This window comes from Castor canadensis, chromosome 9 (genome assembly GCF_047511655.1).
Source record: "Castor canadensis chromosome 9, mCasCan1.hap1v2, whole genome shotgun sequence".
Lineage (NCBI taxonomy): Eukaryota > Metazoa > Chordata > Mammalia > Rodentia > Castoridae > Castor > Castor canadensis.
Genome location: NC_133394.1, coordinates 27133894 through 27161486, shown reverse-complemented (window position 1 = coordinate 27161486; position 27593 = coordinate 27133894). Strand labels below are relative to the sequence as shown.

Sequence of the window (27593 nt, the reverse complement as noted above, 5' to 3'; positions counted from 1 at the left end):
TCTATATCTATATCTATCTATCTATCTATCTATCTATCTATCTATCTATCTATCTATCTATGTATTTCTAGACATTGGTGAGTTGAGACCTTGGTAAGTTTGGAGTTACTCAGAAGTAGGTGAGCTCCAGATGAACTATTTATTTTCCAGTAATGTGAAGGTAGGGAGGACTTCTCCAATTGAGACCTGCATTTAAAATTCCTGCACCTAGACAAATGTCACAGAATCTCCCAAATGGACCCTATTATGTTACATCTCCCCTTCTACAGCCCCTGAGAGGCCTTGGGCTCCTTTTTTCATACAGTCTCTCACTGAGTAATCATGCCTTAGTTGGAGTTATCAGACTAACTGGCTAACTTGGTGCAGGACAAACAAGAAAACATAGAACAAGTCAATACTCTCTGGATGGGTAAATCTATACCTCTCTATAACAAAATGGACATGGTAGAGAAATAAGAAGTGACACATTCAGAAGTTATTGGAAAAGTAGTGTCCTAGACTACAACAAATTCTTTAGGGTCATTGTCAGAGTAAAGCTATACAGAAAAGGACCTGTACCACAGTTTCACCCTCCTTTTCTAGAAATAAGAAGTATGGAGATGTCTCAAAATAGTGGGAGAATGTTTGGCCAGGTGGATTGTGCATACCTTAATGTAGGATGTTTTCGGAAACTGATTTAACATTTGGTCAAAAAGGCCTCTGAACTACATCCTTAGGAGCTGTCCAGATGTGCAAGTGAAGAGAAGTAGCAATAAGGGATAACAATCTTGTGGGAAAATATCTAGGCATAGCTAGCAGTGCAAAGTTTGTCCTGAAATATGATCTTATCTAGTTGCTTGCAATCTTTTCCTTTTTGATTAGAAGTATATTTTCCTATTCCTCACTTCGCTCCTTGGAAGTTGAAAGCATCTATGTCACAAGTAATACAAAAGAGATTACCCTAAACCAGTGGATGGTTAGAGGTAGTATAAAATGGAATAACGATTTATGACAGGTGAACAACAGAACTTTTCAGAACAGAAATACCAGGGCAATGGCAAACATTTACTTGGAGGGAGGTTTAAAAGAAAAAAAGCCAATGGCTCTAATGAATAAAAACGTATGTTATTACTGACTAAATCCACAGCTACAAATGGAGCAGATAAATTCACTTCTCCTTCCAAGAGAAACAATCAAAATTACAGCCCTATTTTCCTACCATTTTTATAAGTGTAGATGGGGCAACAGTTTGGGGAAATGACTTGCTTTTGGGCCATTACTCTTTGGGACACGTGATCATAGCCTTTAGCCTCATTCCTTAACCTCCTGTGCTATTTATTTAGCATTTAGATGGAGTTTTCTAGATGTGATTAGAAATGGATTTCAATATAAGAAATATAAGAGACAATCATGTTCAGAGTTAGTCGAATCAGAGGAGTAAAGCTGGCATTTTAAATGGCAGTTACTCTAACCAATTGTGGAAAAGGACAGCTTGACAGCTATTTCTGAAGAAATAACTTATTTCTTTCTGGAGCAAGTATAAAATGGAAGAGTTCAGGGATCTTTATTACCCCCAAGTTTGGACAAGAATGGGAGGAGCAGGTGTAAAGAGGCAGGTTCACTTGAGGCAGGAGAGTGAGCTAGAAAGAACACGGACCCAGAGAAATGTCTCTCTCTTTCTTGTGTGTGTGCGTTGGCTTTTTGAGGCAGAATCTCACTTTGTAGCCAAGGTTGGCCTTAAATGCACGTTTCCCCTGCCTCAGCCTCTGGAGTGTTTGAGGAGAGCCCCACTATACCAGGAGACCTGGGTTTCTGTGGCCATGAAGCTACAGTGGCTATGTCACCTTAATTAGGTCATTCAATATCTTCCAGAGCCATTTTTTCTTGGTATGAAATTTCTACTATACTTTATTAACAACGTCATAAGAAGCAAAGTAAAAGTATTCCTTGAACTCAAAAGGAATAGATTGGGACTGTGATTGACTTCTGAAGATGAACTTCAGAAGATGAACTGTTTCAAAAAACTCAAAATCTCTACTATTTTTGAGGGAAAGAATGAAGCTCATGCACAGGGTACACCTGGAACTGCATATGAAATAATTTAATGGCAGTCAGAAGATGACAATGCTATGGCCTATTGGCAACAAGAATGCCATTCTCATCTAAAGAACAAAACTTCTTTCTATGTTTCTTCTGAGATTCCTAAGTTCTAAATTATGCAAGAAAGGAAACTTTACTTTATCTTTGTGCATCTCTCATAGTGGGTACCTCCCCTGCTATATATTGGTACCCAGTAAGTGTTATTCATTGATGAAGAGGAGGAGCAGTGGAGAAGTATGTATAAGAGAGAGTGGTGCAAGAGTTTGGGAGAAATAAAAGAATTAGTCCCCAAAGCAATTCTATGAGATGCTTGCATTCTAAATCAACAGTTTGGTTATATCTGTAGGTTCATGATTACCAACATGAAGGACCAAGTACTTCATCAGTCAAGTCACAGGTGGCAAATCCTTCCATCAACATTGATGACTCTCTAATTCAGGCTGGAATTATTACAAAGTGATGTGATTTAGTCTACCTACTTTAAGCCAAGGACTCCCTCCCAGCAATCCTAGTATATCCTTCTGTTTCTCTCAGTCTGCGAAGCCTGAGCAAAATCTTGCTCCTTGCTTTTTTTTTTATAAGCATTTATGTTTATTATTTTGGCTTCTCTCACTGAACTTCTTATGTCAAACAGTGGGGGGAATGCCTTTTCCCGCCTATACTGATGGTCTTATCTCTCCAACGACAGCTGGTAACACTTTGGAGTGGAGTCTTTATGGGCCTGGGCCATTGCCTGAAAGCAACAAAGTCAGGTAATGGGATCCAGGAAGTTGAATTGTCTGCTTCTCTCTTTTTGGAAAAAAAAAAAAAACACTGAATATTGTAAAAAAGAGGTAAAAGGGTATGGTACTCTTCCAGCATTCAGGAAGCTGAGGCAGGAACATGTCTTATTTAAATAGGCAGTGTCAAGAAGGGCTAATAAAAACTCTTTTAAGTCCCTGCTTTAGGAGTTTTCTGTTCCATTTGATTTCTGGGATGCTGAATGCAGATTCCTGGGATTGTTCTTCAGCCCACAGAATCAACATCTCTTGGATCAGATGGAAATTGAAAGAAAATAAATAATTATGTACATTTCTCTAGGTTATTCCCTGAAGCAGACATCATCATTGAAACTAGAAAGACCTGGCCAGATCTCTCCTAGTTTTGTGGCCTCTAAGACACAAAGAATGATGCGAACTTCTTCCTCAATTGCTGCCTCACAGGGGTCTCCAGGTAACTAAGGATCCCTTCTAATCCTAGCCCCTCTCACCAACATCACAGCTCCTAGATTTGGTAGATGAAGGACATGACTGGGATTATGGAGAACTGTTTCAGAAAAGACAGACAAGTGGCCGGTCACCTGAAAGAACAATGGCATCAGTTGGCTTGAGAAATCTCAGGTAGTGCTTCAGACCCTAGTTGATGCCTTCGTTCATCATCCTGGCCATAGCTGGGCCCAGTCCCTTGGGACGACAGTTAGCCATCAGGACATTTCCTCACGTCCTTCACCAGATCTCTTTGCTCTCCCGTCAGAATTATTATTATTATTATTGTTATTATTTTGGGGTACTGGAGCTTGAACTCAGGGCCTACTCCTTGAGCCACTCCACCAGCCCTTTTTTGTGAAAGGTTTTTTTCGAGCTAGGGTCTCACGGAATTGTTTTCCTGGGGTGGTTTCGAATCACAGTCCTCTTGATCTCTGCCTCCTGAGTAGCTAGGATTACAGGCGTGAGCCATAGGCACCTGGCAGAATTATTATATTATTTTTTAAGTGCTAATGCTTATATTGGATAGCATCATGTTTTCATCCCTATGGAAGAACTTGCAGTATGAGCCTGGTCCTCTGTAGATTTGACACCAAAAGCTTAATTTGTTTGGGAACAGAAAAAGCAGAGCTGAAGTAGGAAGAGGAACCCCGAGGAGGCCTAACATCTTTGTATGGAGCTCCTTAACTCGCTTAAGAAGCCAGAGGAAGAAGAGTGAGGGACTGTGGATTGACGCTGGTAAGACAACGTTCATGGACCCATCCATGCCTACTGGATTAGGGTTTGAACTAAGAATTTTAACAACATTAAAAAACATCTATTTAGAATAGCAGAGTGACTAAGGAAGTCTGTCCTTAGCTGGAAAAGGGACCCAGATCTTCCTTTACTAATTCTGGGCTAGGCAGTTGCCCCTGATTGCGGGCAGTTGGCTTGCATCCCCCACAGAGGATTGCGCTTGCTTCCCAGTGCTGGTTCACTGCTTCAGGTGCCTCAGCCCCCAGCCCAACTTTTCCTGGACAACCCCACAGCTCTCCTGCCGTCGCCGCCGCCTCCAACTTCCCCTCCCCTTGGCATTGCTTGGCTTTAACTTTTCTCAGCTTCTTTTCTTGCCGGGCTTGTTGCTGGGAGGTTCAGTGGGCAGTGGCGGTTCCCGCTGAGAAGCTGGAGGAGGAGAGGGGCCCGGGTGGAGTGCGGGAGGCGGCGAGAGGCGCTGGCTTCTGTAAACCCTGCCTGTGGGGGGCCGAGGAAGGCTGGGCACTAGGAGGAGGCCGAGGTGGAGGAGGCCAGGGAGGGGTGATGGTGGTGTTAAATGTGGCCGCACAGCTCCCCGGGGAGCTGGCTGAAAGGAGAGTGCGCTCACCAGCTGACAGCGCGTGCTCCGCTCCAGACGCGACGCACCGCGGCCAGGAGCCTCTGCCAGCCCCTCTATTGTCAGAGTCCTCTAATTAAGAAACACTCACATTACGGCAAACTACCCCCACGCTTCTTGGTTCCTGTCCTTTTCTTTATCTTCCTTCCACTTCTTCCCTCCCCTGTCTCTTGCCTGCTTCCTAGGATTTAACCCATTCTTGTTAGGGGCCTGGAAGAACGAAGTGGCCCTGGTGTGGGACTCTGCTTGGCCCAAAGGTGAGCATAGAGTCAGAAATGGAGAGGAAAACTTACCCCTTTCATTTTAATTTTATTTAAAAAATTTTTAATCAACCCCCACTCTCCATGTCCTAATTCTTCTCAGAAAAACAATTGCAAGCATTTCGACTTCCACAGTCAGCTTTAACTGTCACCGGCACTTACTGTTTTTTTCTTCTACATTGTAGTTGACAAGCCTAGATTGTAATTGACAAGTAGGTTTGCTACTTTCCCTTTCCAGTTCTAACTGGGGTTTGAAGCAGGCAAAGCAAACCTGGTCATCTTTTTCTGTATTTTCAATGAGCAGAGGAGAGAGATAATACAAGTTATCCTTTGGGAAAAGACTGCCTACTTGATTGGGTTTAAAATCTCTAAAATCAATAGAAGGCCCCATGAAAGTATTGGTCCTGCACTGGTTAAGAATAAGGAAATTAGCTTCCCCCACCCCCTTTGTTTCTGGTTGAGCTAGACCCCTAGTTAGTTAGTGATGTCCCGTGGTGAAGAAAGTGTTAAACTTGTCCATTGCCAAAAAAATCTTCCTTCAGCCCTCCATGAAATCAAATAAGTTTCCAAAAGTGTGGCGAGCCAAAACCCTTCACAAATAAAAGTGGTGGTGGGGTGGGTGGCAAATGCAAAGTATAAAGCAAGCTGCTTCAAGTATATAAAAGTCAAGAGAGCACCAGCAGTGTCGCAAAAGACTAACCCGATTTATCTATCTTCATTACTTTAAGAAATGCTGCCTCTTTGTTTGTTTGGGTGATATTAAGCATGCTTAACTTGCACACATACTTGATTCCTTTGCTAGTATCTTGGATACTTGGATCTGATTTGGAAGGTAGAAGCTAATTGCTAATAATGGAGAGAAAGGAACCAGTCAGCATGGCAGGAATGGTCTGGCATATGGGGAATGAGCGCTCAGAAATACTCAATATTCAAGTTTCCAAAATATTAATGAGATTATAGCAACCTGCAGCTATATGTTACAGCTTGTTAATGGAGTGTAAGAGAGCGAGCTGCCAAACATTTGTTATGCAAACTCCATAACAGAACCCTAAAATTGAAATGTGATTGCACATCTCTTTCAAAGAAATGCAAGGATAAACCAAAAAGGAAAATGAAGAAAAGAGTTCTCATTTGAATTTTGAGCACTCAATTTGTCACAAAGTGGGTTGACTTTTTGTTCCTGTCTGGATGACTGAGAAGAATTCATCATCACTTTTCAATCTGTATCATACAGGATCTTCAATTTGATATTCTGTTACAGTTGTTTTGCTCTTGAGAAGAAATGGAAAGACTTCCTTAAATGAAGGGGGTTATCTCCAATTTGTATGTAAAGCCATTAACATTTAAAAATATCGATTCTACTTATTATCTTATTCTGTTAGTGCTACCTCCATTTGAACATTTGGATGGATATAGTCCCTAATCATTTATTTTGTCAGAGAAAATTTAGTGGGTGTGTTGGCCTGGCAAAAAAGAATACTAAGCTCTAATTATGCTAGTCTATGAAAATAACTTTGATGAAATCTTCTTCTTTGGTGATAAAAAAATGGACATAAATTATGAAAGTTTAAATATTGTTTTCTTTGAAAAAAATTATTTTCTTCCTCTATATCCTTTTCCTACTCAGACTCCTAACAGATGAAAGAACTCTAGGTCTCTCTCTCTCTCTCTCTTTCTCTCTCTGCGTGTGTGTGTGTACAGCAAAACCTGCCGAGCCAAATAACTACAAAAAATTATGTGCTTGCCTCTTGCAAGGTTGCTGTATATCCATACCTGTTCGGTTTGCTTATTGCGAGAGAAATGGAAATGTGTTAGAAGCCATCGCTTGATTTATTCAGCAGTCCAAAGATTCCTGATGCTTATCGTAGCACAGAGAACTCCCTTGGTGCAAAAGGTTATCTAAGGGACAGGTGCATTGTTTCTGCCCCTGGAAAGTGTCACGAGCCGCCGCTCACCTCTCCCCTAGAGCTGGCGGAGGCGCTCAGCTTCCCTTGATCGGCTTCGGCTGAAAGCCATGGATACCCAGGTGGTCAGTTGAAAGTCAGTTTTGCGGCTGGTTCCCCGCTCCACATCAGTACTGCGCTTCCTGGAGCATTACTGTTTTCTTTTTCTACAAACCCAGGTTTGGCGCTCTCCTCTTCTCCAGGTGCTGACAGAGGAGGATGCTGGAGCCAGCGAGTAAACTAAATTCCCATGGCTCTCTCTGTCTCTGTCTCTCTCTCTGTGTCGCTCTCTCTCTCTCTCTCTCTCTCTCTCTCTCTCTCTCTCTCTCTCTGTGTGTGTGTGTGTGTGTGTGTGTGTGTTCCCCTCAATTTGTTATCCCAATGAAGACAATGATTTTGCTTAGAATTAGCCTTTAAGTTTAGCGACGTTTATCTAGTGGAATGTTGCTGAATTTTTAGTTTAATAAATAGTTCCACTTCTATCTTTGCCAAATCCAAATGTATTTTTTAAATTCCGCTTTCTACTCTGTATATACACACTCTACTAGCTTTTCTAAAATATATGATCATGACACCCAGAAGAGACTTTTCCTTAATGAGGACACCTGAGAAATGAGACTGGTAACATCGCTAAGTTTCTGCAAATGACTTTAAAACGTAATTGGATGTTTTCTACACAAAAGCTAATTCAGAAGGACAAAATACAGGGAAACATTAGTTTCTACATTGAGCGAAGTAGAGTTACTTGAAAAGAAAACTTGAGTGGCGGCCAATTTCTGAGACCAAGTAGAGTGCTTCCAATATTTGAATCAAGATCGTCAATGTCTCCCTTCCCTTGAGTTCCTTTCCTTTGTCCTCTTTCCTTCTTAGGTGCTCCCAATCCCAAAGAAGAGAAAGGAGGAAGACTGGGAAGAAGGGAGGAGTGGGGAAGGAAAGGGAGGGGGAGGGGGAGAGAGAGAGAGAGAGAGAGAGAGAGAGAGACTTGTGCTGTGTATTTGACCTATATTGACCTATGTGAAAATTTTCATTTTCAGCGCAGCTAGTTTTTAGGAGTGAAATAGCTAACCCTGGTAAAGTTAACTACTAACTAGCTCCAAGGAGACCAGAACACCATGCCTCCCCTTGAAAAGGTTGTGGACAGTAGGAATTGGGAAGACTGGAAGATCCTGGCTGTCCTAAAGGCAAAACTGTGCTGCAAATTTGGGGAAAGTTTATCTCACCATTTAACGATTGACTGAAGTGTTTTTCTGTGAACAGTTTCTGAATCTACCTGAGGACACCAGGCTTACACCATTCTTCTTTAAAAACTGTTAGATCCCATAAATTAGCAGTTAACACTTCAAATCTTCAAGGGAACTTAAAAACTATTTTCATGGGGATGGAATAAGTGACAAAGCAAAGGTATTTTCAAGTTTATTTTATCATTTGCAAAAGGAAATACATAAAACAATGGCGTTTGGCTTTGCTAAATTAAAATAAAATGATCTCAAGTAGAAAATATAAAAAAATGAATCAAGATAAGAAACGGTGCCAAACACTCAATAATAAATAAGCTTTCTAACATTAACAAAGCAAAATAAAATTGACCAAATGTTTTTGACACGACTAGATGTGTTTTTATTTTCATTTTTAAAACAAACATTTGCAAAAAAAGAGTTTAAAGATTATAAGTGGCTGTGTTCAAAATAAAAACGGGTCTGCAATTGGCAGTTGAGTTTCTCCTGGAGCCTCAGCAGCAGCGACAGTTAAGGTGCGGGCGCCAAGTTTCCTGAAGGACGCCAACGTTCTCGTGATCGGATATCCGTACTGAGTATGTTCCTACACTAAAGAAACCCTTAATGGTCCCGGTTTTCTATCAATTCCATAATCAAAAGCTAATCACTTTGAAAACATGACTTTGCGTTTCATAATGCATTGGGGAAAACAACGTCGGAAGACTGACTTTTCCACTTGTAAGTGCGCGCAACACACCGGCATGGATGTCCAGGACATAAATTAAACCCAAACTAGCGACAGAGAAGATGCGACGTTTTAGCAGCGTATTGGCAGCAGGGTCTATAACAATGATGCCACACATGGGTACACATAATTATACCGTGTCTATCTACAGGAGAAGCCGCAGGTGAGAGGAAAAGGCAAAAGTTTAACAGCAAGTTTTCATCAAACAATGTGGACCATGGGAAGTTTGGAATAGCGGCGGCATTTGCAAACCATCAAATGTAGCTGCCATCTGAAGCCAAGTCGTTGCTAAACAACGACCATTACAGAGCAAAAATTAAAGGGTGCGGGATCTTTAACCGCGGGGCATCTTGCGCACTGGGAAGGGGCAGTTTTGTTTCTGTCTCAGTTTCCAGGGTTTGTCACCTTCCTAACTTGCCTCATCCGAGTCACTGTAGTGGGAATGGGGGGAAAATTCTCCGTCGCTTCTGTGGGACCTGGGCGAAGTTTTGCTACTCTCATCCTGCACTGGCTGTAGGATGCCCCCGGGCAGTGAAGGCGACAAGTTCTTTTGCGCCATCATCGCTGTTAGGGCGCTGTCCTCGAAAGTTGAGAAGTGCAAAGCGTCCAGCTGCACCGAGTAACCTCCCGCGGAGACCGGGCTGGAGAAGCGAGTCCGGCAACTCCCGGGCGGGGTGGGTCGCTGCCCCCCTCCGGAGGTCTGCGGAGCCCCAGCTGCGGCCGCGGTGCCCGCACCCCCTTCATAGGAGGCGGCAGCGCGAAGGTGGTGGTGGTCACTTTTGCAGGAGGCTGGCGGCGGCGGAGGCTGCTCTCCGCCACTGGGCGTTTGTAGCAGATCGGACAAAGCGTTGATGTAGATCTGGGCCATCTGCAGGGTCTCGTATTTGGACAGCTTCTTGTCGTTGTTGAACGACGGGATAACGTTGCGCAGCTGGTCGAAGGCGTGGTTCAGCCCGTGCATCCTGCGCCGCTCCCTGGCGTTGGCCGCCAGCCGTCTTTGCTTCTGCACTCCATTCACCTGTTTGCTGGAAGGGGCTCGCTGGCGGCTGCAGCCCAGTTCGTCCACCACCACCCCGCCTTTCAGCTTGCACAACTGTTCCCGCACTTTCACCGGGCCCGGGCTCTTATTGAGGCCACCGCCGCCGCTGCTGCTCCTCCTTACCGACTCCCCCCGGCTGTCTGCCTCGTCCTGAGGCGCCGCGGCCACGGAGGCACCCAGCTCGGGAGAGTGCAGCAAGTACTGGGCGGCGCGTGCCGTGCAGATGCCCTGCAAAGTGGGAGCCAGCCAGGCGCGTGGGTCGGTGCTGTCCAGGAGGGACAGCTCAGCCGGGTAGACTGGATGCTCTCTGGTCTGCAGGGTGGCAGGTGGCTGTGGCGGCGGTTGTGCGAGGTGGTGAGGCTGGGGATGGCGATGGTGGTCCCCCAACTCCTTCACCTCAGGCCAATCTTCTGCATGCAGCAGGCGGGACATTGCACTGCAAAGGCTCGGAGGTGCAGCGTCGGAGGAGGCACTGACAACCCAGTTCAACCAAGAGGGGGGGGGGGGGAAAAAGCAAAACTAACCCCCACCCCTCCAAAAAAATTCGTGGATTTCCTCTGCAACGTCTTATTTTTTTCTCCTCCTAGACCCTCCCCCACTCACTCGGAGATCACACACCAGGTCGCGTGCAACGAAGCTTCTCCGGTTGCTGAAGCGCTGCGCCCCTTTAAAAAGCGGCACGCGCCAGAGTGTCTCCCCCCGCTCGTCTCCCAGCCCCCTCCTCGCGCCAGTCGCGTGTCTGCTCAGCCAATGAAGGGCGCGGGCAGGCGCGTGCGAGCAGCCAATCAAAGAGTTTTTACACCCAGAGAAAAGTTCCAGTGCGCACAGGACTTTTTTTTCTTCCTTCTTCCCTCTTTTAAGTTGGCGAAATTCATATGTTAATTGAGGGGCTGTAATTCGACTCCCGAGTGTGTCACCGCCCTAGTGGCAGGGGTGCGTGAGCTGGTGCGGAGCGCGCTCTTGGCTGATGTTGGTGCAGACCTGGGTCAGACGTGCGCCACCGCGGGCGGCTCCCGGCCAGGCTGGGCACGCCCGGCGCCTGTGGGGCGCTCACCACGGAGAAAACCGCGTCTGCCCTTGCTGTCTCCAAGCTAGGGTCACAACTTTCAACGCTTATTTCCGACCGTTTAAATTTTCTCCTAGGCAATATGATGTCTGATACATGGAAGTGTGTGTAAATCTCACATCACGTGGGTGTTCATAGATACATGCTTGCGAAGTGACGTCTCCCATTGAAAACAGAAGGAAAACGCTTGTCTGTCTCGGAACATAGTTCTTACTTTTACTGCGTCTTTGCATCGCTTGCTCCAGGTCTTAGTTCGTCTTTATTATGTAATCTTTTTTTTCTTAATAGGGAGTAAAGCTGCAGTATAGTTGTGGGATACCAAATTTCGGACCTCCCAACCCAATCCTCTCCAAGAGGGTTCCCCAGGAACAGAAGGCCAAGCTCTTCATAGAGTATAATTTGGGGACAGAATATCGTACAGTATCACGCAAAGAGTTTCAAAACACACACACACACACACACACACACACACACACACACGGGACTTCTTACTGAATGCAACGGCAAAGGAAGGTACCCAAATGAAAATGAAAGGGACTGCGTTCCCTGCGATTTTTAGCACTTTCAAACCCCAGAGCCAGGGTCATCTCCCCTTCTGCTTCGGGAGCCTTTGGCTGCCTACTGCGCGTGGTGTCTTCGGCAAATAGCCAGAAACCACAGCCTAAATCACCTCTCCCTCTGTTTAGTTAGGGTGTGTACTCCCCCAGCATGAAACTCGGGAGGTCCTGAGAGAGGGTAGGACGCCAACCCCCGGTGACACTCTCCTCCCTCCGCGGGAGCCTGGGTTGCGCAGGTCTCAGTAAAGAGCCAATCAGAAGCTCCGCGGCACCCAGCACGCCCCGGCTTGCGTCCTGCGCACCCCAGCTGCAGGCGCTCCTTTGCACAGCCCTTGGGGCTGGGCGCAGGAGTGGATTGCACCCAGTTGCTTCTACTGCATCTTTCCCCTTTCCAGGTGGCTCTTGCACTGGCAGGTGTTTCGTCTGCTGGGAAAGATGGTGCAAAGAAAAACCAGCATTGAATCTGTCTTTGCAGGGTCCGGCTGAAAATGTTCTCCCTACTATTAACCAGGGACTCGATCCAGTTATCTTGTAGAGCTCACTGGACAGTATTTCAGCCACGTGTGTGTGTGTGTGTGTGTGTGTGTGTGTGTGTCCCATAAAGACACAGAAGGATAGAACAGAGTGCTAAAATGATGTTTAATACATCATTTGTCACTTGTTTCTTCTTTTACCTTGTTTTTTTGCTGGTGTGTAGGTACTGTATACTCCTGGGCCTTCCGACTTTAAGAACTGGAAAGGTCACAGCTGTAATTTTATGTGAATGTTTAGGCCCTGCTGCGATAAATATGTGAAATAACGGCAGGCAAACCCAGAACAACCCAAACTTAATTGAAATCCATCCGTGAGAATAAAGGGAAAATCATCTCGTTTCTTTTCTGGAGACAAAATTCTCCAGTCCGGCTACTATTGAAATCAAGTAATGATGCTGTTACTACACAGTGTTACTCCATCAAATGTGCTACTTCAAAAAATTGCTAATGGCTGTGGGTATCCAAATGAAAATTTCAGAAAAATGATGACCATTATCTGTGTATGTATGGCAGTGAAAGCAACTATGGCCCAACCTGTTAGTCATCTACCTTGTATTTTATTCCCCATTCCTGTATTTTCCCAACTGTATCAGCTGAAAGTTACTCCTGGAAAATTTTCACATACTGCACTACCAAGTGGGTGGTTCAGATTTTCCTTAAATTTGCACATTCCAAACTTATTTGTACTTCAAACTTGATTATATAACTGCAGAACATTTTTTCTGAGCTTAGTTTATAGGTTGTAGTCAGATATTTGCTGAATACACAGAATTCAGGTACTAATTACCAGCTTTCAATAAGTCAGTATTATAACTTTTCTGAAACAAATTTCAATTTTTAGGTGAGTATTCAGAATGCCCCAGGAATGTATGTTTCTGTAATTTATGATCACTTGCATTTCTTTTGCCCTTAAAATAAGTAGAGAGCTGCTTTTCTTTTCCCTTCCTTCCTCTTTATTCTCTTCTGTTAGGTGAGGAAGCTAGGCATCTGAGATGGGGAATGGGAAACAGGGCCCTGTGCATAGGACTGGAGCCTGGGAGATGTGAGCAGGTTGTCCCTTAGAAGATGACTATTTGAGGACAATGAGAATGGGTTTCTCACTATCAGAGAAAGGAGTTACAAATATGGAAATAGAACAAGCTATGTGTTGGATTAAAATTGATTTTAAAACAATTGTGGTTTTCAATGCATGTGAACAAATGATATTGGAAAAAAAAATATATATGTATATTATGTAGTGGGTGTACCTATGTATATTTCTATGTATATTTTTTTCACTCTCAGAGTCTGATATCAGCCATGAGTGGATCTAATGCCCAGATTTTAGTTCCCAAATAAAGTTCTCCATCAAAAGGATAGGGTTTCTGGGAAAATGGTTGGTTCCAGGGATCTGAAAGAAAAAACCAAACCAAACAAAAATGCACCTGAAACATCTTACTGTGTCAGAAACAAGGAAGTGCTCAAAGAATGATGGAGACATGTCAGAAGACCAAAGAAGCCTCTTAAAATTGCCTCTGCTAACAATGTATTTTCAATATAAAATAAGAAATAATAGTGATAGACTACCTACCACTGGAAAATAAAGGATTCAATAAATCTTTATTAATACAAACAGAATGAATAAATACATTGAAAGATCAATAAATATTAGTTATGATTAATATTTATTACAAATGAAAGAAAACTGACTCTATGGCAGAGGCTCTAATGTCAACTTAATCAAGTGATCAAAGTTCACATCACCAGGAATGAGACAAAATGAGTTTGCATGCCATTTGTTGGGATGTAGAGACACAGCATCACTTCTGCGATATCCCCATCAAAGACACCTACCCTGAACCAATCAAGAGAAAAAAAATCAATCCAATTCAAACTGACAGACAATTTAGAAAGTTACAAGCTTATAACTTTTAAAAGTGTCAAGATTATAAAAGACAAGCAAAAATCTCTGGAACTAGTCCAGGCCACAGGAGGATAAAGAAACAGGATAACAAATCTGATACCAGATTCTAAACTGGGTCTTTTCCTCATAAAGAACTTCATTGCAATGATTGCCTGAAAAATAAATGATAAAAGTTAATTTTCTGATTTTGATAGTTATATTGTGGTTGTATAAGAGAACAACTTTTTTTAGGGAATACTCACTAAAATATTCAGGAATAATGGGGCAGCTCACTATAATGGTTTTATAAAAAGGTTCTTTGCACTGTATTTGCAACTGTATTGCAAGTTTAAGATTGTTTCAGAATAAAGAGTAAATAAACTCAACAGGACTATTTAGTTTTCTCTTTATATCTCTAGAGATATGAATTCAAGTCAACTCAAGAATTTTGCCCAGTGTATTGAGGCCTGTAGTTATTGTTGAAGCTAAGTTAATTTTTACTTTGTCTAGGCAGCCATAGTAAAGGTTATAGCTAAGGGGTTTATTAATTCTCAGGCTTTAATGTTTATCTCAATAAAAATAAAATATTCTTAAGAAGTACAAAAATTAACTAATTAGTTCTTTTAGCAGAAGAATTTCCAAGTTAAGATGAACTCTAAGCAGTATCTTGATCAGGTCCCAAATATTAACAAATAAACACGAAGAAGATTGTTTTTATCATTGATAGTAGTCTTATCTTAAAATTGACAATTAGGTTTAAGAATTAAGCATTTATCTCGTAATTCCTATATGAACTGTATTTTAGAGTAACCAAATAGCCTTTCTTGATGAAAAATGTCTTTTCAAAATAATTACGTATAATAAAGGTAGAAAAAATGAAGATTTAGAAAAATTAACATTTTACAACCCATAATGAAAATTTTTATTGAGATTATTATTAACAATAAATGAAGCAATTAGATCAAATTTTGTAGGACAACTTTACAATGGAGGATCAGCCTGTCGCCCCTTGGAGCCACTGATTCATCTTAACATTGCTTAGAGGAAAAGACCCTGTTATCATGTGCTTAATAACACAGACAAAACACAGAGACCCTATGAAATATTCTTTAAAAAGTAAATCTGAATTTATTTAATCCCTTGACATAACCTGTTACTGGATGTATAGGGTTTCCCATATTAAGTTAAACAACATCATAAGAATACACACAGAGAAAAAAACAAGCTCACAAGTAACATTCTATGGAATGATGTCGAAGTTCAACAAGTTTGTGACAAAGAAAAAAGGAGGGAAATGAGAGGGGGCTGCTTTATTATTATTACTTTATTAGCATATAATAGTTGTACAGGGGGATACATTGTGAGATTTATATATGTGTTTAAAACACATCTAGTTGGATTCCCTCCCATTGTTATCCCTCTTCCTCCCTCCCCCTTCTTACAACAATTTCAACAGGTTTCATTCTTCTGTTTTCATATATGGATACAAAATAAATCCACCATGTACACCTTCATTTCCCTTTTCCTTGTGCCCACCTCCCTCCCACTGGTACCCTCCTCTAGAAAAGATTTACCTTTCTCTCCTGCCCTTCATTTATTTTTTTAAAATGAAGTATAATATTGATAGTCCAAGGGGTTTTCACCTTGGCACTTCAGGTCTGTATATATCATGCTTTAATCAAATTAATCTGCTTCCCCCCACTTCTTACTCATTCTCTGTCACCATGCTTAAGGGGGCTGCTTTTGATTAAGGCAATCTTAAGATAAACTTTGAAATGCAATGTGTGTTGGATTTGGATTTAAACAAATGAACTTTTAAAATAACTTTTTAAAAAGATGGTGGAATGTATTAAATGATACTGACAACTTTATGACTATTTTTTGTCAGCATTGCGGTTTGAACTTAGGGCTACACACTTGTTAGACAGGTGTGCTAGTGCTTGGGTCATACCTCCGACCCTGTACTGGTAATTTATTGTTAATTTTTAGGTAAAGTCAATGTGGTTATCTAAGAGGCTATAGACATATAGAAAGTATATAGGAATGAAATAGTGTGAATAGTATGATATGCTTTGAAGCACTTCATTAGCAGTATCAATAATATGAAAAAGGAGAAAAATCTTGACAATTGCTGAATAAGATGGTGTAGAGAATCATTAGACCACTAGCACTGCTTGCACACGAAAACGTTTGCAATAAAACCCGTGGCTTCTCACTGTCTACTCATATCAACCACATAGCTAGGTTCAGCATTCAAATCCCAGTGTTCTGGTCCTAACTTACGTTTCTAAACTAAGATTTCATTACTTCATTGATACCATAATTCTCAAATAATGTTCCAAAAACTGTCTAATCTGTATGAGAATCACTTGGAAGGTTTATTAAAAAGGTAAATTCCTGCTCTCCTACCAATTTTACCAAATAAACTTTGTGAAAAGGACCCTGGACCTGTATTTTAAATAAATACTACAGCAGATTCTTAGCTGTGCCTCAGTTTGGGATCCATTGTTCTAGAGTTTCCCTGTGCTATATTTAATTTATGGTTGTTAGAATGTGCATTGTAGTTTTTGATACCACAAATATACTAATCTAATTAACCAGACCTTCCTACATTAGAATGTAACCTGAGGGTCAAGGTGGAGATCAAATGCCACCTTCTCTAGGAATTCTTCCCTGATCATCTGTGTGATAAATGGGACCACCCATCAGCAAGCATAGGTGTCTTTGGGTCTACTAGCACATTAATGGCTGTTAGCAAAGATCAATGTTGCATTCATTATGTTTCCTAAATTTATCTGCTTTATTAACCATCAGGAACCAAAGTTCTTCGTGATCTTGTGCTATCTGTATTAGTTATCTATTGCTGCATAATGATTTCCCATCTAACTTAGTGGTTTAAAGCAACAAACATTTATTATATCATGGTTTATGTGGGACAGAGATTTGGAAGCTAGCTGGCTGGGTGGTTCTGGCTCAGGGTCTCTCATGAGATATCATGGGATGTCAGCGAGGACTGTAGTTATGTGAAGTTTGACTGGGACTGGAGGATCTGCTTCCACAATGGCACATTCACCTGTGTTGAAAGGCTACTGTGGGTGGGTAGCAGGCATGTCATTCTCTCCATAGGGCTGTTTCAGCATCCTATGACACGGGTATCTAGCTTAGCCTAGATACAAAGAAGAAGCTAGTTTGATATTTCTTCTAGACCTATACTTGGAGCCATACTCTTACCATTTCTGCAATATCCTAATTATTGGAGGTGAGTTACGAAGTCCACATTCGGTAACAGTCAATTAGATCTGGAAGAGAGGAGAAGACTATGAAACTATTTGTTGACATATGTTAAAATGACCACAATATCCCTTTGTTTCTATTTGTAAAATGTAATTCCTCTTTATTTACCTAAGAGGGGAGAAGGGAGATGTTTTAATAGAAGTGAGATGAAGGTAGCAGAATGCTTTATTAGTTGTATGTAAAGGTTAGTGTCCATTAGTCAATTTCTTAAGCTATAGCTGAAACTCCTGTTTCGACAGGAATGTCAAATGTTACGCGTTCCAAAATGTTATCTGTAAGTAAGCTGTTTAGACTACAGAATCCATAGCATAGTGTGAATGCAATTTCCATTATATTTTCTTTCCTCCCATTTTGTGGCATCTCTATTTCATTTCATTTATTTATTTGTTTATTTATGGTGGTTTTGGGGTTTGAACTCAGGGTCTTGCACTTGCTATGTAGGCACGCTATCACTTGAGCCACACTGCCAATCCTTTTTTCCTTAGGTATTTTTCTGATAGGGTCTCATGCTTATGCCTATGTGAGTCTGAACTGTGATCCTCCTATTTATGCTTCTTGTGTAGCTGGGATGTCCAGCGCCACCATACCCAGCTTTTATTGATTGAGATGGGGTCTTACAAACTTTTTAACTCAGCTGGCCTCCAACTACAATCCTCTCAATTTTCACCTCCTGAGTGAGTAGCTAGAATTAAAGATGTGAACCACTGTACTTGGCCACCTCTTTTTATTTCAAAGTCATATTTGTAAATTTATTTTGAATTTATATATCATAAGCATATATATAATGATTACCAGTGACATTTGGTTATGTCATTTTGTTTTGTTCCATTTCTTTGTGTGTGTGTGACTCAAACCCAGGGCCTCACACCTGCCAGATAAGCACTGTACCACTAAGCTATGCTTCCAACCGTTATAAGTCACCTTTGTGAACAGTAGTATCTAGAGAATATGTAATAGGCTTTCTGAGAAAGATGCATGCAACTACAGTATATGTTTTTTTTATTATAAACTTTATTGATAGAAAGGATATATGGAACAGAATTTATTAATGACAACAAAATATTCAATAGTCTTTATTGCAAATTCCCTATAGTCAATTGATTCTTACAGACTCATTGATTTTTGCCATTTGTGTGTCCATTACTAATAAATGCTTGCACCTGGTGAACAAATACAGTTCCCATAAGACTATTGGTTGGTATTTTTCATTTACTGCTAGCAAATAATGAAATCACAATGAAGATGTGTGTCAAAATCCACTTGAGAGTCAACAATATGAGCAACTTGCTGGACAGAATAATAGCTTTCATACACTGGAAGCACGGATTCAGTCTCTTGTGATATTTATAATGAAATGGCTACAGACTGCCACACTTTTAAGTTTAATCAGCATTTTAATAATCTCAGTGGACACTTTCCTAGGCTATATCTTAAATGGCATAGCTGAACACATTCTTTTCAAACCTTTCTTTTCTTTGGACTTTGGACTAACATTTTTCTTCTTTATTTTTCCCTACTTCTCAGGTTGTTCCTTGTTAATTTCTCTTAAGGACACTTGCCCTGCAATTGTCCTGGTACCATGTTCTTATTTTTTCTTACTCTATGTGTTCCATTTATGTCAGTCAGTGCCAATTTTTAAAAATCTATATGGCCCAGTAATTTATTCAGTGATTTTTTCATTGCTTTTAAAATAAGGGCAAGTATCACTTGCCCTTATTCATAGTGGGATTCCCCACTATGAATCTGGGGGATCCAAAAATCTTTCCCTGGAAGTAAGACCTGAAAATTGAATGAGAGATAGTTAAGGAAAGGAGCATGTGTGGACAACAATGAAAACAGCAGCAGTCACAACAATGAGAAAGCAACAGAGAATCACTTAGTATGTACTGAAAGGTTCTGCTTTATCCCCTCTTCTGCTTCCCTTCTCCCACATTCCCACTCACCTGGTGCATTTGAGCTGCATCAGTCCTCTTTATTTTCTCATATGTACTAAGCATCTCCCCGTCTCAGCGCCTTTGCATATGTGTGTGCTATACTCTCCCTTTCTTGCCTGTCTCTTTCTTGTCTAGAACCTCCTATTCCACTTTCAGGACCTGCTTCCTCAGGAAAGCATTCACTGATCTCTGGAGTGGGATTGGTTCCCTGTTTTGCACTTTATTATACCATATATTTATTTCTTTCAGTATTGATAATCATTATCAAACAAGGACTAGAGTGATTTTTATTCAATGTTTATCTGTCTTCTGTTTCCGTCCACCACTGGCAGTGAGGTTTTTCTGTTCTTGGACCCTTTGTGCAAGCATCAGGTCAGCTGAGGATAGAAGCTAGCTCACTTTTACTGCCTGGTTGTTTAGTGTCTTCTTTGGGGGAGATGATTGTTGATAGTAGACAAAAATTTGCATACTTCTTGCTGACTCCTATGTGTCATCTACATAACTTTTTTTTTTTTGGAGACAGGGTCCCACTCTGCAGCTCAGTCTAGCCTCAAACACATAATCCTCCTCTTTCAGCCTCCTGTCTCCTTGTTCCCACCCTTCCAATGTTAAAGGTCACTGACTAACCAGTCACTATCTAGGAATCTACATGTGTTCTTATCTCAAGCTACTTTTCTCTTCATATGAAGCTGATGATAAAGTGAACCACTAGGACTTCCCCTCAACACTCCTTCAGGCCTCCTCTGAGACAGACTGTGGGGTAACAGCAGCCCTTTTCAACCTTCCAAACATATTAAGTCATCTATCCATGAACCTGATCTCTGAACCAGGCCCGAGTTTTCCTTCTATTTCTTCTCTGTTAGTGAACTAGGGTTGGGACATCCTATAAGTAAGACATGTAAGGGTCTGGGGCACTTGCTCATGTAATTCTCAAGCACTCTTTGAGTTGGCTTATTTTGATCCAGAATGTACTATTTCTATAATGTGATGAATTTCTATTTTGGCGACCTCCTCAAACTTGTGACTTGGTGTGATATACCAATCAGAGTGAGTATCTCCAGTTGCACAGTGATTTAGTGTCCTTTGGCTGAGAGTTCAGTGTCTAGTTGGGCCCAGTAGCCTGCCATGATCTACTTTGGGAATGGTCAGTATTTGTCTGCAGATGGCATAGCCTTGCAGATCTTTTCTTGTCTTTTCTTAGGAGCATGTGAAAAACTGCACATCCTTATGCTGTACATCTACCATGGGATTTGATGAGTCATATAATCTAAGTGGTAGGGATGCTTATTCCATTGCTTAAACCTGTTGCAAAGCCTCACTCAAAACTAGCCATCATCCAAGTCACATGATGAACAAGTCTTAAATGTGGCATGTGCTCTCCTCAAAACCTAAGAAAAATTACCAGGCATTATGCTTTATTTAGTGGCAAAAGGTGCAAGGAGCAATAACTTGCCTCTTTCTTTGAGGCTTTCTTCACATTTCAGAATCTTGAAAACATTACCAATGTGTCAGTGTCCTGGATCTTTGTAAAGTTAATATCCAACTCTTTGGTCCATATATGCACCACAAGAGCATTCCTTGCAAGTCTGCTTTCTGGACTTGCTCCCCAAGTCCAACTACAATGATGTCATTAGTAGAGTGAACACCTAAGGTCCAGATGGTCCAGGTCCTTTTATTACAAGAATTGCATTACAAAAAGATATTAACGTAACCCTTGGTCAAGATCAGGAATACAACAAAGTACTGTTGTTCTTTGCGACTGATTGTGAACTACTCCTAATTATTTTTCCTGATAAACTCACCAAACCATTAGTTGCACAGTAATGTAGCAGTAACTTAGTGTCTGAGTTTGAGGCTACTACTTGGCTAAATTCCAAATAATCTACAGTCATCTGCTACAATCCATTTGATTTCTGCAGGTGTCAGATTGGTAAATTAAATAGGCACATGGTGGAGTCCACTCTTCACACATTGTTTAGTGCAACGTCTGTATGAGAATGGAACTAAATCTTTGTCGTTCCATCTAGTATGTGACATTTTTCTGATTTACTATGTGTGCATGGGAACAGTGTCAGTAGCTTTTACCTGATATGGCTAGTTTTGAGTGAGGCTTTTCAGGAAAAGATTAGGGAGAAAATATCTGTTTGTGTTAGTCAATTATTTTATTACTGTAACAAAATTTCTAAGGCTGGGAATTTTATAAAGAAAAGAAGTTTATTTAGTTCACAGTTCTTGAGGTTCAATGGCATAGCTTGGGCATTGGTTTGGCTCTGATGAGGATGTCATGGAAGACTGCATTACAAAAGTAGGAGTGTGTGCAAGAGGGAGAGATCACATGGCAGGCGGGACAAAAAATAAGAAGCCAGAGAGCAGAGAGGGGCTTTTTCTTTTTTTAATCACAACTTGCTCTGCTGAGAAGTAACTCCATGTCTCTCAAGAACTACCTTAATCTCTTCTGAGACCATGTCCCCAATGACCTAAGGACCTCTCATTAGGCCCTACTTCTTAAAGGTCCCACCACTCCTAATATTGCCACACTGAGGACCAAACTTCTAATAAATGAACTCAGGGAAGACAACCTGAATCTAAAACATAGTAGCATTTAACTGATACTCTGTGGAGCTGGAAAAGTACCACAGTCTGTGTACACTGGACCCCATCAGGTCAACTTGGGTAGGATTCTGTTTACCACCCAGTTTTCATATGCCTTCACTGTAACAAAAGAGCCATGATAGCTTTGGTTTTCATGGTATTAGTGTCAACTCACACTCTATATCTAATAAGTCCTTTAATGTTTGTGCATTTTTATTGCCTTGTCGTGTTGAGGTAACTACTTTTAGCTCAACTTACAGGAGGCCTGGAGCAACTTTAAGGAATCCTGGTGTCCCTTACTATTATTGATTGACATTAAGTGTAGAAATTAGGAAAAGATTAGTAAAATGGTTTTTGTTTGTTTGTTTTGTGTGATGGCTATTTGACCTGCGTATTTTGGGTTATTTATGATCATACAGATCAAGAAATACTCTTGTTAGCTATCTGTATTTGTTTCCTAATAGTAGTATAACAAATGTTTAAGTCAGGACTTTCTAGGGAAACAGAACCAATGGGAGATTTTTAATATCTCAGTCCTCCATTTTCCATGATAATATATTCCAAGACCTCCAATGAATCCTGAACCCAACAGTTCTGAACTCAACATATACTATGTTTTTCCCCCTACATACCCTGTAGTATTGCCACATAGCAAAGTTAATCTGTCCTTTTCTGTTGTATGCATGAGTGTCTCCATTGCATCTCTACTCTTGTGCTTTGGAGACATTATTAAATAAAATAGGGATTACTTTAACACAGCACTGTGATACTAAGGCAGTTGATCTGATAATCTCAATGGGTACTAAGCTGCTGGTGGGTAGGTGGCTTATGCAGTATGGCTGTGCTGGACAAAGGGATGGTTCATGTCCCAGGCAGGGAGGAGCTGGCCATTGTGAGATTTTATCACGCTACTAAGAATGACACACAATTTAAAACTTATGAATTATTTATTTCTAGAACTTATTTCTGCAAGGGAGTTGGCCACTCATGAATGGTGGGGAAGGAGTCATTTCAAGAGGCCTAGATAGTTCTGTAGGGTATGAGAATCCAAGCACATCAATATGTCTTCATTTCTGTCTTTGGGTTCCCATTTCTTCTCTACCAGGGTCTTAAGTGTAGCATATGAATTTGCCAGGGTTGTGTAGTAAACCTTCTCTGCAATTCTCCCCTTTCACCACCAGGCCTGGTTTCCAGCCTGTAGTGCCCTTTGGCTGTAGCAGATATGGATATCACAGAGCTCTCTTAATTCCACATTGTGTCCTGATTTGATGGCTGACTGATGTGGGCCTGCCATCTTCTTTCAAGAAAATGGTCCTGAAGAGCAACTTACCCTATCCAAAGTCTTTTATGACAACCACTGCTACCATACCCCTCAACTGGTATAAGTAATGCATAAATTCAGTACTCCCTTCCTCCTGTATTGTGTCCCAAGGCACCACTAAGATGAAATACTTAGTGATAGTGACCCCACAGTACAGTATGCTCAATGTTATCATGACCCACTTCCACTATCAATGCTGTCTCCATTTGCAATCTGGCCAACAAATGCTCCAATCTGGAAATTCATCTCAAGATGTGTGTCCTGAGGCTGGGATGTAGCTCGGTGGTACAGCACTTGCCTAGCATGCATGAGGCCCTGGGTTCGATCTCAGCACCAAAAAAGAAAAGACAAAAAAAAAAAAGTTGTGCATGCTGGACCACTTCTAGTATCAATTATTTTAGCTTGGGGTTTCTCAAAAGTAGATCTGTAGACAAGATTGAGGTTGGGTAGAATGAATACTTGTTTTGAGTTATTCATTAAGTCATACATTATTGCATTTTTTTATTCAAATATTTGATGGTGTACTTGCTATATTTCATAATTAATGTAAGAATTTCCCTTAATACAGCATAAAAAATAAATTACGGATAGATTAAAGAGAAAATACAAAACCAGGAAATTAGAATAGGAAAACATAAAGTCCAATCATATCTAACTTACTTTACTAGAAGTAAAGTCATTTTTATTTTTTTAATTTTGATTCATCATACATTATTATACATTGTGATAATAATCCCATACATGTGTACAGTGTACCTTGAACAAAGTCATCCCCTCTGTTATATTCCCTTTCCTCCTCTTCTTTTTCATTCCTTTTTCAAACAGTGTTTGGTGGGCTTTATTAAGCTGTCTTCATATGTATATATGCAGCTTACTTCCATCCTCGTCACCCCTCAGTATGCTTTCTTTTCTCCCTGTCTCTTCCCATTGATCCACCTGACAGTCCTCCATATGCATTCATATCCCATTATCACCATCATCATCACAATCACTACCATTTTAAGTCTAGGTTCCACAAATCAGTGACAGCATATGACATTTGGCCATTTTTGCTTGGCTTATCTTGCTCAATGTTATGATCTCCAGCTCCATCCACTTTCTTGCAAACGACATAATTTTGTTTTTCTTTATGACTGTGTAATATCCCATGGCTACACACACACACACACACACAGACACACACACATGCACACACACATTTTCTTTATCCACTCATCAGTTGTTGGGCACCTCAACTGAGTCCATAGTTTAGCTATTGTGAAGAAAGCTGCAATAAACATTGGTATACAGGTATCTCTCTTACATATTGATTTATACCCATTTGTATATATGCCCAAGAGTGGTATGGTAGGGGGTCATAGGGTAGACTTATTTTTAGCTTTTTAAGAATACTCCATAATGATTTCTGTAGTGGTTATACTAGTTTATATTCCCACCAACCATGTATGAGATTTCCTTTGTCCTTGTATCCTCATCAGCATTTGTTCTTGTTTGTTTTCTTGACAATTGCCAATGTAACTGGGGTGAGATGAAATCTTAGTGTAGTTTTAATTTGTATTTCTTTTAGAGCTAAGGGTGCTGAACATTGCTTTATGTATTTATTAGTCAGTCTATTCAATTTATTTGTCCATTTATTAACTGGATTATTTGTTCTTTTGTTGTTTGGTTTATTGAGTTCTTTGTATATTCTGGACATTAATCCCTTATCTGTTGAATAGCTGCTGAAGATTTTCTATCATTCTGTGGGTTGTCTTCTGATTCTGGCAACTGTGTCTTTTGATGTGCAGAAACTTTCTAATTTGATGCAGTCCCATTTATCAATTCTTGCTCTTATTTCCTGAGCAATTAGAGTCTTATTCAGAAAACAATTACTTAAGCCTATATGTTCCAGAGTTTCCCCTATTTTTTTCCTGTAGTAGTTTAAATGTTTCAGGTCTTATATTTAAGATCTTTGATCCATTTAGAGTTGATTTTTGTGTGAGGTAAGAGATAACGGTCTGGTTTCAGTTTTCTGCATGTACACAGCCAGTTTTTCCAGCACCATTTGCTAAGAGGCTGAAACATGAATCTAATCATATCTAGAAGGTAAAGTAAGTCTTTAATTGACAGCAGGCAAGGGCACTCTGTGCATAAAATTACTAGACATTTCAATAATTGATTTAATAAATAATTTAAAATTTAATATTACTAATACCTTTAATAATGAAAAAGTTCTACAAACTACAACACACAAAAACTAAAAGATTCTTTATCATGCATAATACTATAAAAATCAGAAGGAAATGACAAGCCGAAAAAATGTTTAAATCAAAGTTTATGCACTTTGAGTTAATATCCATGAAAAAAAGCATCATCATATTTGATAAGAAAGCCACTAATTCCTAACAGAAAAATAGACACGTATAAGAGCAAGTAGCTCATGATGAAATAGTGAAAATAGTCCATAAAGACAAAGTTCAATCAGGAAATGCAAATTAAAACTATAAGAAAGTTTCTGTTAATTCTCTCAGATGGACTATACAGATGCCCTCCTCAAACATCATTTAAATGACAGAAAAAGGACATAAAGAGCAAAACCACATAAAACAAAGAGAGTGGCTACAAAGACAACAGCAAGTGAAATATGCCAACACATTCTTACAAAATGCAACCATATGGCCAGTGATAACTGACTTGGTAGAACTGAGAATGTCTATACTTCCCTCTGCAGGGAAAGCCAAGGAAAAGCTCAATCTCTGCTCTAATACACTGCCCCAGTGTACCATACAACATAACCAAACAAAAAATATTTAAGATTGGACTCTATCATTCTTACCTTGCTGTCGGGATCTGATCTCTTAGACCAGCTTTTAGTTCTTATAGTTTCAGCAGCAATTCAACTATTAGATGAAATTCATGGCTTCCTACGTCTACAATGTTCTGAATTTCCCATTTTTGTTCCCAAACTTCTCACTGTTCTTACTTTAGTTCCAGGTTGACTACTTCCAGTTAGTCTTCTAAACTAGGTTAGGCTTCCATAGTTTGATCTACTAAAAAAAAAAATCTGTGTTGACTTTCTGCTTACAGAAATTTAGTTTTGCTTATGGGGAATAAGATGAAAAATTGAGGATTCCATTCTCCTGATGACTGTTGTAACAGACATGAGATTATATCTTGTGTTTGTACCAGTATAGGTATGTTCAATTTGAGTTGCTACCCATTTGGTTTGATCTTTCTAGAATATTGATGATAATTATCAGTTAGGATCTATCTTGTTCAGATACTAACAGATACTCTGGTAACATTAAAAATTTCCAAGCCATTTACCAGGGGCTTATATGTGTAATCCTAGCTACTTGGGAGGATCATGGTTCCCGACCAAACCAGGTAGCGAGCTCATTAGACATTATCTCAGCCAGTTGCTGGGCACAGTGGCAGTGCGTGTCATCCCAAGCTACCCAGGAGGCTGAGATCAGGAGAATTGAAGTTTTAGGTCACCCCAGACCAAAAAAAAAAAAAAAAAGTTTGTAAGACACCATCTCAATGGAAAAAAACCTGGGCATGGTGGCGCATGCCTATCATTCCTGTGACAGCAGGAAGCTTAAAATAGGAGGATTGTGGTCCAGGCCAGCCTGGGCAAAAAGTAGCACCCTCTCTCCAAAATAACCAGAGCAAAAAGGACTGGAGATGTGGTTCAAGCAGTACAGCACCTGCTAGCAAGTTGGAAGCCTCGAGTTCAATCCCTAGTAATGCAGGAAAAAAAAAAGCTCTCTATAAATTTTGGACTTTATGAAGACAATGAAAATTCAACAGAAATGACTGAACTCACACAAAAGGTTAAAAACCAATTGCAATTTACTAAACAGTCACCTTAAAGCACAGTGGTATGTACTGCATATTGAAAAGAATAATAGTCCTCTCTTACTAGCTTCCAGACTCTCACGTAAGGAGAGTGTGGCTCTGAATTTCTTGGTGCCATTCATATTATCGTCTTCATTCTTAACCTAAGCTGCCCTCCATGGATTTCCTTTATTTCTCACACTAATTCATGCCTGTCCAGGTTAAATTACAACAATCACTTAAAAGTCTTTTTTTTTTTTTTTGCCAGTAGCAGAGAGCTCTTAGTCTATTTGAAAGTGTGCAGAGCTCAGACTTTATTTATAGATCTTCCCCATTCTCCTCACTACTGTGTCTACTGGCCCAGTTACATCTGCTGCTGGAGCTTCTTACACCAGTTCTCTGAAAAGCATGGCACTCTTGCCAGCTATAGACTCTGTATTCAACAACTGCTTCCTGCAAAATGCTGCCTGCATTATTTTTTCCTCTCCTGTGTGTCTGCTTCTCACAGGGTAGTCTCTGCTTCTTGATGTGGCAGCAGGAGAGTAGATTACCTCTGACTTTTGGAAGAGGGGTACAATTTGCAGATTGAGACTGACCTGGAATGCTTGCTGTTGACACTTTCAAAGGTCCTTGTGACTACTTTTGCCTGGTGTTTCACTATGGCTGTTTCAAGCTCACTGACACACAAGTACAGACGAATGA

General features: G+C 40.6%; 1 protein-coding gene across 1 annotated transcript; it reads right to left on the bottom strand.

Moving 5' to 3' along the window:
* Nucleotides 1-8386: 8386 nt before the first annotated feature.
* Atoh1 (atonal bHLH transcription factor 1) lies at nucleotides 8387-10484 on the bottom strand. Its single transcript, XM_020154163.2, has one exon. The coding sequence runs from the start codon at nucleotides 10323-10325 to the stop codon at nucleotides 9264-9266; it is 1062 nt and encodes a 353-aa protein (XP_020009752.1). The 5' UTR covers nucleotides 10326-10484; the 3' UTR covers nucleotides 8387-9263.
* Nucleotides 10485-27593: the final 17109 nt, after the last annotated feature.

Bases quoted from the DNA above. Each gene is read 5' to 3' on its own strand.
- Atoh1 (XM_020154163.2), bottom strand. From the start codon at position 10,325: ATGTCCCGCCTGCTGCATGCAGAAGATTGGCCTGAGGTGAAGGAGTTG.